Source organism: Gymnoscopelus microlampas, assembly GCF_963454915.1.
Source record: "Gymnoscopelus microlampas genome assembly, chromosome: 5".
Lineage (NCBI taxonomy): Eukaryota > Metazoa > Chordata > Actinopteri > Myctophiformes > Myctophidae > Gymnoscopelus > Gymnoscopelus microlampas.
Window position 1 is genome coordinate 38029587 of NC_139942.1, and position 10137 is coordinate 38039723.

At 42.5% G+C, this 10137-nt stretch overlaps 2 protein-coding genes across 2 annotated transcripts in view; both read left to right on the plus strand.

Moving 5' to 3' along the window:
- cfap57 (cilia and flagella associated protein 57) overlaps nucleotides 1-966 on the plus strand; it is a gene marked incomplete at both ends in the record, with an annotated part of 22820 nt that extends 21854 nt beyond the window's left edge. The window contains one exon of the mRNA XM_084056885.1: nucleotides 773-966. Coding sequence (XP_083913011.1) covers nucleotides 773-966 — 194 coding nt within the window. The remainder of the gene's footprint in view (nucleotides 1-772) is intronic.
- A 2544-nt stretch (nucleotides 967-3510) lies between these two features.
- On the plus strand, nucleotides 3511-4236 carry tmem125b (transmembrane protein 125b; the record flags this gene model as incomplete). Its single annotated transcript, XM_084056886.1, has 1 exon — nucleotides 3511-4236. One exon carries the CDS (start codon nucleotides 3511-3513, stop codon nucleotides 4234-4236), a length of 726 nt encoding a protein of 241 aa, XP_083913012.1.
- Between the last annotated feature and the right edge of the window lie 5901 nt (nucleotides 4237-10137).

Genomic DNA, 10137 nt, shown 5'->3' on the forward strand with positions numbered 1-10137 from the left:
TCTGATTCTCTAAAATTGTATTCACAGCAGCAACAGTGCTGTCTGGTTTTTGATGCTGTTTTGCAGTTTGGCTAAGCACCAAAGACTTTATTTTTGTCGTAGAATTTTACAAAGATTGAACCAGAGCAAGAGCTTTAGACTAAACAATATCCATTATTGCATGCATTGGAGCACATGTTCTTTTTTTTTCTATTTCCTGAAAAATGTAACGTTTCGGACATACACGGTTTCAGTGGTGGAAAAAGTACTCAAATGTTTTACCGAAGTAAAAGTATCAATACTGCAATGTAGAAGTAGTAGTTACAAGTAAAAGTCCGGAATTCAAAATGTACTGAGTAAAAGTACGTATTGGTATGAAAATGTACTTAAAGTACAAAAAGTAAAAAGTAGTAAAATGTTTGAAAATAGCAGATCTACAAGCTCACATCGCGACGCGTTGTGAGCTCGTAGATCGGCTATTTTCAAATAGCTAGGTATAAAATAAGGCTAAAGTGGTTAATGTATGTTTTTTAATGTAATAATGCATATCTGCAACGTAACTAGTAACTAAACCTGTCAAATAATTGTAGTGGAGTACAAGTACAATATTTGCCTCTGAGAGGTAGTGGTGTAGATGTAAAAGTATTGAAAATGGGAAATACTCCAGTAAGGGAAAAAATCCTCAAAAGTGTACTTAAGTACAGTACTTGAGTACATGTACTTAGTTAGTTTACACCACTGCAAGGTTTCCACCCGACAGTGACGATATAACATATCTGTATGGGCCACACAGGCACGGCCTCCAAGGAGCCGGAGGGAAAGGTGGTGGTGCGTCTAAACTTTGAACAGGAGGCGGAGCGGATCATTCAGCTCCAGCGCTCCGAGATCCAGAGGCTGCGGCAGGACATGCACAACCACAGCCTTATCGTCAGGCCTCCCACATCCTCCTCCTCCTCCGTCACCAAGCTGCCCGCACTGACTGGGTGAGACTGACCACCCCTAGACCAGTGGTGGAGAAAGTACAACGCTCCTTTCCTTAAGTAAAAGTATCAATGCTGTAATGTAGAAATACTCTGTTACGAGTAAAAGTCCCGGAATTCAAAATGTACTTCAGTAAAAGTACAAAAGTATTGGTATCAAAATGTACTTAAAATACCCAAAGTAAAAGTGCTCATTAGGCAGAATGTCCAGTTGCATTTTCACCAAATACAAAATAATAATGAAAAATAATTATATATATATATATATATACACACAATACTGTGAATATTTAGGCTTGAATCCTCTGTGTATTTCTATTTGAAGCATGTTCTTCTTGTATCCATGCTGACCGCGCTCATTCAGTGCAGAGGGAGTGACTCATTCATTCCAGGGTCACGGAAATAATTGTGATTGTTGAATGCAGCAGTGGGTAGTAAAGGAATGTGTGGGCGGTTCTGTCTTGATATTAAAGTGGTTATTATTAAGTCAAGGTTTATTTGATTTTGCAAACTTCATACACAAAGGCTATTCAAAGTGCTTTATAAAAGGTGTACAAAAACGCATCTAAAGGCATGAAAATGAATTAAAAAGATAAAATAAATAAAGAAGAATTGATTGATTGAATACTTTATTAGACAGAAATTAAACAGCACGAGGTACAGTCAGACCTTTGAGCTGAAAGAATAGAACCCTTAACAGACGACGTCACACTGATAAGAACCAGTATGCCCGCAACCAGTATGCGCGCAATGAAACCCATTCTGTCAGGTCTCGCTAGGACGCGCCTCACTATCCAACACACAAGAGGGGGTTGGGGTGTGCTGAAACCAGCGCACCCCAAAACAACAGGTTGGGAATTGATTGTGTGAAACAATCACCTGTGCGTCCAGTCTCCATGTTAGTAAACAAATAATTGGTCTATAACCCCAAAAAAGTCCTTGTGACTTGTTAGCATTGCGGTCCTATGTATTCAATTCATCAACATACAGTAGCAGGAATAAAATGATAAAAGAGGCAGAAAAAATTGTGGTTTAACGTTTTCTCACACTAGTGGAGCTGCAATAAACAACCTTGGGGGTATTGATTTACTGTTCTCCTCTTAACACACACTCAAGTAGTATTTTCACAAACAAAGGGCCAGCAGCAAGAGAGCATCCATTGTGGTTGACCCCATAGGCCTGCTTTAGAGTGTGCGAGTGACGCTATCCTCGGGGGGTCACAGAGAGACCATTCTCCGGCCGCAGTGACATCACACTGCCCTCCACGTCGGTACGGCAGCGCACCCCACCGCCACTCACACATACCAGCAGCGCCAGTCATGTGCTCATCGGACACCCCATTGTCCGTTTGTGGGCATGACTCCTCACTGTTAGGCTCAGGACAATGCCCTTAGCCCGGGGGCCCCCGGGGTCCCTGACCCAACAATTCTGTTCTCTCTCGGATTTTCCCCACTTCACAAGACAAGATGGTGTTCCCGTGCGATGACATGAGATGGGTGAGACTGTTTTGCCTGTCAGTTTATGACACAGTGTGAGGCAGGGTACAGGGTGCCGGGGAGAGAGTCGCTGATGCCAGTTTGGACAGTCACTGCGGTGATGGAGGCACGGTGTCATCAGGCTTGCTGACTGGACTTGCTGTCTTGTGGGCATTCTCCCAGCCTGTCCACACACTACCAGCTTCATTCGTCATCACAGCCACTCGTGACCATTATTACACCGCGGGACTCACGTTTTCTGTATGTTTACTTTGCAAAAAAGAAAAAGCAAACGAGAAAGAAAGTATACTCAACATCGAGGGGATGCTGCTACCTGCTGTGCTGAAGAGCAATTCATCTCTAGGGTCACCCAGAGGGAGTTTATTCTTTTTTTTAATTTTTGGGACACATTTTTGTCAAAATTTGGGACATCCACACAGGATGCCTTCTCTGACCTTCTGATGGTCTATGGTAGACTAAGATATCTTGGAACACCTTGCTAGGATAATGAGCAGACATGACATAATGCTTTGACCATAGACGGCTGTATGATAGTCAACAGATAAATGGACCGAAACTGGCACTGAGTGAGTAACCTCCATTCACATAGTGAGTAACGTGCATTCAACATTGAGTGAGTAACGTGCATTCAACATTGAGTGAGTAACCTGCTTTCACATAGGGAGTAATGTACTTTCAACATAGAGTAACCTGCATTTAACAGTGAGTAATGTGCATTCAACATAGAGTAACCTGCATTTAACAGTGAGTAATGTGCATTCAACATAGAGTAACCTGCATTTAACAGTGAGTAATGTGCATTCAACATAGAGTAACCTGCATTTAACAGTGAGTAATGTGCATTCAACATAGAGTAACCGGAATTCAACATAGTGAGTAACCTACATTCAATATAGAGTCAGTAACCTGCGTTCAACATAGAGTGAGTGTGGGTGTGTGAATATGAGTTAAAGGTGTATCATGCTGTCTAGCCCAAACTGTTTGCAATCTTGTTAGGTGTCAGGCTCATTCTAAGCTGACTGAACAGTGAGTGGAGAGTCCAGGCAGCCGGCACCATGCCTGAGATGGAAGTCTTCCATCCACACCGCCACATCATCCGACGGCCCCCTGGCCTGCGACTGGATCCATTGATGGAACAGGTGGAGCTCTGGTGGTTCCGAGAGCCTCGACGCTCCCTGCTGTGCTACCTCGCCTCGGTGGCTCTGATCCTCGGCCTGGGCCTGGGCGGCGTGGGTCTCCTCTCCACCGCCACCAGCCTGTCCGGGGAGTGGCGCCTCGGGGTGGGCACGGCGCTCTGCCTGCTGGCCCTGGCCGTCCTGCTCAAACAGCTCCTGAGCTCTGCTGTGCAGGACATGAACTGCGTGCACAGCCGGCACCGCATAGAACAGCTGAAGAGTGGCGGAAGTGCAGATCCTGTGCTCATGGCGGTGGTCGGACTTGCGCTGTTGCTTTGTGGGGTCGTGCTGCTCTACCTGTCCACCACAAGCACACAGGACGGCAGCCAAGACCAGGACAGGGACAGAAAGGACATGTTCCTGGCCGGCCTGGTGCTGATGGCCGTAGGGGGAGGCATGGCGATGGCCATAGCGGGCTACACAGCACTGCTCTGCCTTCAGAGGAGGAGGAGGAGGGAGGAGGAGAGGCAGAGGTGGATGAGAAGGAGGAGGCTGAGGGATGCGAGGATGATGGAGAACAGAGCGGTACGGGTGTTCAGCGTTTCGGGAGGACAGGGGGACCAGGCTCGGCGAGACGCCTCCTCCAGCAGAACCAGCCTCATCTGAACACAGGCCGGGCAGGGAAAACAAAACAGGGAAAATGGACAGGGAAAACGACAGAGAGAGCTACAGACGGACGGGCGGACGCCTACATTTTGAGCAAAGCTCAACAAAACGTACAGCGGGGAGCTGATGTAGATTACTAAGAGAAAAGAAACGGGGAAAGAGTAGAAGAGTTTACTGTATGACGAGAGAGAGATGAGATGAATAAGATGCTGTACTATCATTATAGCTTGTATAGCAACTTTGGAAATAATTTGTCTTCAGGGCCGTTCAAATCAATCATCGCGGACACCATGGATATCTTCTGTAACAAACCAAGAGAAGCCTGGACAAAAAGTGTTTCTGTTTACAGTCACCCTGACTCACTAGCTCATAGTGTCACAGTGTCAGTGAACTGACCAGTGTTCCTGTGCAGCAGGCTACACCAATGGTGTCACAGGCTCATATTGCTCTCCCCATTGTGTATGAATCTATCTGGTTGCACTGTTTTGTCAACTCAGAGAACAGTGTACACCACACATATCAAGAGAAGTCATCTGAAAAATCCATTACACACTTTGTTTTTCCTTTTATACGTGTGTGCGTTCATGCGCGAGCGTGTGTGTGTGTGTGTGCGTGCGTGCGTGTGTGTGCTTGTGTATAAAATAATTAAACTGACAAAAGATGGTGTAAACGCTACATAACTTTATAGGGATGAAGATATTACAGACAGTGAAAATGTACCAGCATTGTGATCAGTATTTTTTATCATTTCATTTCATTCAACATATTATTCATAGTGCCACACAATGGATTAGCTCTGAATAAAAGCTACACAAATTATTTCAAAAGAACTGAATGTCAAACTTCATAGTTGTCATTCATCTTCAATTAGTTACCATCATTGTCACATTGCTGAATGATTATTTGGAAAACTGTCGGTCTCCTTTTTGGACAATAGTGGCTCATTCAGTTCACATTCAGTGCTCACTCTCCCAAATTTCAAACATGCCCCCCAATGCTACCATTGCAATAAGCAAATTCTAATCACAACCAAACAGTCTTTTTTTGTGGGGGATATATGTCCCTGATATCACCCTATGGTGAACTCAAGATCATCATCGCTGTCCATGATGACGTCCTCCTCTGCCTCTATGGCTCTCTCTGCTCTCTCTCTCTCACTGGTTGGGATGTAGTTATCCTCAATAAAGCCGTCATCGTCATCCTCCATCCTAATCTGGTTCCTGCCACCTCCGACCACCACTGTCTGAGGGAAGGACCCCTCGCCCGGGCCGTACTGGCTGATCCCGTCAGCTTCCATGAGCAGGGAGTGCCGATAGCTCGCCAGGAAGCGATGGAAGAGGCGACACTTAACAGCCGCAACGAGGGAAACGGAGACGGTGAGGGCCGTGGCCAGGCCTGCGATCCAATACAGCCACGTCTGGGAGTTTGGGTTTCCTCCTGTGCTGGGATTGGGAACTGCCGTGGTTGGGACATTGGATTGAGAGTTTGGTAATTAATGAGATTCAGGAAATCAATAACAAACCTGTGTTTCCTGTAAACTAAATGTTACAAGGTTCAAAGTGGCACCTATAAACCTTACTGAAGATCATAAAATGCTGTTAAATAACTTCAGTGCTTACACCTGCACATTACTTACCCTCAATTCTGGTTCTGTTAGGATTAGTTTGGTCAAGTTCCGTGTCTTCCAGGAGCTTTCTGTGAGGGCCACTGATTCCTCTCAAGGCAGATACAGGAGAAGTATGTGCTTCTGAGGTGAGGGCTGCGCAAAGACAAAACACCACAACTGCAATGCAGCTCAAGTGCCCCATGTTTCTCCTGGGTATATTTCCTGCAATAAAGCCAATAATTACACTTAATTGGGGTTAATATTGACTGAAGAGGCACTGCAGTTTAATATATCACTGATAATTAATTTCATGGCCAGCATTGGCCCAATTTGGCCGCATCTCTCACTAACCAATGAACATCCCCCTCTCATGTGCCATTGGTATGTGCAATACCAGCTGAGAAAATGTAAATTGTGTGTCCTATTGTGATCCTTTTTTGTCCTTTTTTATCTCCATGTGATATCTTATTAAAAAAAACATGTTCACAGTTGTGAGGAATAATCCTGTGTAGCCTATTGTAAAAAACAAACACAAAACAAAAAACATCACATGATATAGTGAACTACGGTATGCTCCTCCCAAATCTTGACCAATGTTCATGTCCATAGTCCATAGAATAACCTATCACTATACATAATAATAAGTGCCTACAGTAAGTGACTTGTGCTTACACAAACATATCATGACATTTATGTTTTTTTCGTCTACAGCTATAACACACCAGATAGCAAAACAATATACATGGCTACTACAAATGAGCTGCCGGACCATGATGAGCAACACTCAGCAGCAGTCATATGACCACAACACACTTTCTATTTGACTTAGAATACTATATACTTTGAATACAATTTGACTTTATTCATACACCTTTCCTACTCTCACATTAGCGTTATCCACTCAAAATACACATGACTTACTTGACGGAAACAGATGGCTTAAATTGGCAGGTGTATCTTTCCCAGTTTTGTTTCTTAACAGGTGTTTTTGTCTTCTTGCTGTGCTTCTCCGCAAAACGCCAAGAGGCTTGCTGGGCAAAGGTTGCAGTATCACCTTAGGAGCACCGTTCCCTCAAGTGTTAATGAGTAACTTTAGCAAGTTGTATCCTCCTCTGTCAATTGGTCTTTTAATCACCATTTTCTTTTTCAGGCTACTTAAAAAAAGAAATGAAAAAATAGAGAGATTCTGATATTCTGATTCCACATTCTGAGATTCTGATTCTGTCCTATTGAACCAAATTGCCATAAAGATCTTTAAATACTTGGACACCTTTGTACAGCAAAGTATAACATAGGGCTTTAAAGGAGCTACACCATGAATTTAAAAAATAATAATAATATTTGATATCATATTGTTTATGTCCCTCAAACGTTTTTCAAAAGGTTTGAGCCTAAATCAAGCCTCAGATATACTCATTCCAACTAACTTCTCTCTGGCTTATAAAGCACTTTCACCTGCAATACCACATTGTCCTGTTTGGCACGGGGCGCTATTGAGCCAGTTTGTATGCATGTTGTGTCCTGGTTCTGTGTGGAAAAAGTAAAAAAAAAAAATAAGAAAAAAAGTAAAAAAAAATTAAAAATATTTTTTTTTTTTTTTTTTGTGGTTAGAACTGAAAAACGGGAGGTATTGTTCCCAGACGTGACGTAGGGTGGGGGAACAAATCTGACGGACTGTTTTCAGACCAATTTACATAAAAACCACAGATAGCCTATGAAAGCCTGCATGCTCGAAGTCGGGTATTTGTTGGAACAGAAGAGAGGTGGGGGAGACCAAAAACACACAAAAATAAAAAAAAAGTTAAAATTCATGGTGTAGACCCTTTAAGGGATAGTTCACCCCCAAAATGATTTTTTTCTATCGATTAGTCACCCCATGCATGGAGACTTGAATTCATGGATATTTCTTTGTTTTTGTCGCATTCCTAAGCCAATAATTTGATGACCGGCAGTGGTTCCGGTAGGAGACACAAAGAGTCTCCTTTGGATCTCCTACCGGAACCGCTGCCGTTAGACCGGTCTGCTGGTCATCAAATTATTGGCTTAGGAATGCGACAAAAAAACAACAACAATGAATTCAAGTCTCCATGGGGTGACTAATTGATTGAATTTTTTTTTGTGTGAACTATCCCTTTAAGTGCATACAAATTCAAGTATGAAGAGCATCTGCCTTGATCTGTTGCATCTCTGCTGTGTGACCAGCGAGTGGCACTGTAATCCTCCAGGTCATGCACTACCTCACAACAATCACCTCTATGTTTGACCCTGCCCTGCAGAAAAACTGTTAGACTTTGTGATGTTTTTCTAATCCAGTAAAACTACTGAAGTGTCCAGTATGTGGCAGTTGCTTCAGGTTCCTTTCCAAAGGTTTAGCTGCTGAACTCATGGATATTATTGCTGAACTCCTCATGAATCTTGTCATTGCTGAACTCCTCATCATGGGTATTGTTATGTCTGTCACAAGTATGGGCTTCTGTCCATTAACTTCTGGTCCGCTGTCCTGTCATTGATCACTGAAAGCTACTAAATGAATCTGTTTTGGGGTGAATAGCCAAATGCACACTCTGACTTGTTGTAATACTCAAATAGAGAGCTTTTATTCATATTTGTAAGTCATATTAATACATTAACTCTAAACACTTCTTTGACACATTAGATCTGTAGACTGTATCATAGAAACAGTGACTTCACTGTGCAGCCACACAACGATGATCAATTCTTACACTGTAGGCTACTTTCTATTATGCTCATTGTTTACAGAAGAGACTGTTACAGTTATAGTATACTGTACTGTATATGTGTAATGACAATATCTATAAAATACATATAAAAGATAGGAATTTAAAAAAATGTCAAATCAATGAAGGACAAAGTACTCCCATTTCCACTTTTTTATTGGCACACACCAATAAACGAATGCTTGCACGTTTTGGCTAAGAGCCTTTGATAGAGCTGTTTTTCCTTATCACCCACACAAAGTACGAGACACTTTCATAAAGGCGACAAAGAAAAGCAGACTCGGAGACAGGCAGCCATTGGTTATAACGATTATATTATATCTTTAGCTAGACAGAGAGACTTGGGAAGGTTGCAGTATCACAGGTATTGCAGGCATCATTGTTCATCATCATCATCATTCTCAGAATTTGAATGAAGAGGGTGAACCATGATTTGCTTCAGCTGTTTTGCAATTGCATAATCCAATTTCCTTTACGGATTGCAGTTTTGTGCTCTGATATTCTTTGTTTGAGGGCTCGTTTAGTTTGTCCTACATATGCTAGACCGCAGAAACATAACAACATGTAAATCACATACGATCACAGTCGATTTACAGTTAATGAATTCACGAATAGGAATCTTCCTTCCAGTGTGGGGATGATTGAATGATTTTTTGTCTGTTGTGTTCTTGCAACAGGCACAGTTCCCACATCTATACATTCCAGTTGTTGTCAGTCATGTGGTCTTTTTCTTTTTAACCATATGTTTGTACATGACTTTACCTTTGATTGTGGGTGCTCTCCTGAATGCAACAAGGGGTGGGGATTTGCAGAGGTCCCTCAAAGATGGCTCTGCTTGGAGCACATGCCAGTGTCTGTTGAGTGTCTTTTTGATTTGTGAAGCACAGTGATTATATTCAGTAGTAGAGAAACAAAAGCCTGACTTAGATTTTTTGTTTTTGGTGCATTAGATAAAAGATCAGAGCGGGAGGTGTTATTGGCACTTTGTATGGCTCGCTCTCTGAATAGAATTGGAAGAATAGCCCCCGTCCTTAAACCGAGTACTCATAATGGTTTGTTTGGAGTGAAAGTCATCAAGATCTGAACAGTTGTGTTTGACCCTCAAGTATTGAGCTATGTTGTCCTTTAGGTAGCCAGGATGCACTGGTAGCATGTAAAATCGAATTGCATTCCATATCTTTTCTAAAAATAGATGTGTGAATCATTCCAGTTTCATCCTAGTATATGGTTAAATCCAAATAGTACATTTTATCAATGCTTTGTTCACAAGTGAATTTTAGGAAACTTGAGTTGTTGAGATATGATACAAAGTCCATTAGTTCAGCCTGCGTCCCCTCCCAAAATAACAGGATATCAACACAATATAACTCTTTCTTCCCATTTTCCCTCAACCAATCCAGCCACAGTACCTGCCTGTTGGAGGTACCAGTTGGATCCATATTGTATGTAATTGCGACTCAGATCAAGTTTTAACAGTTCTAATAGAAACTTATTTGGGGGGGCTTTGTGTTGTTTCTCTCTTGGACAAGTATTAGGCTGCCGCATTCAAAGCATCTT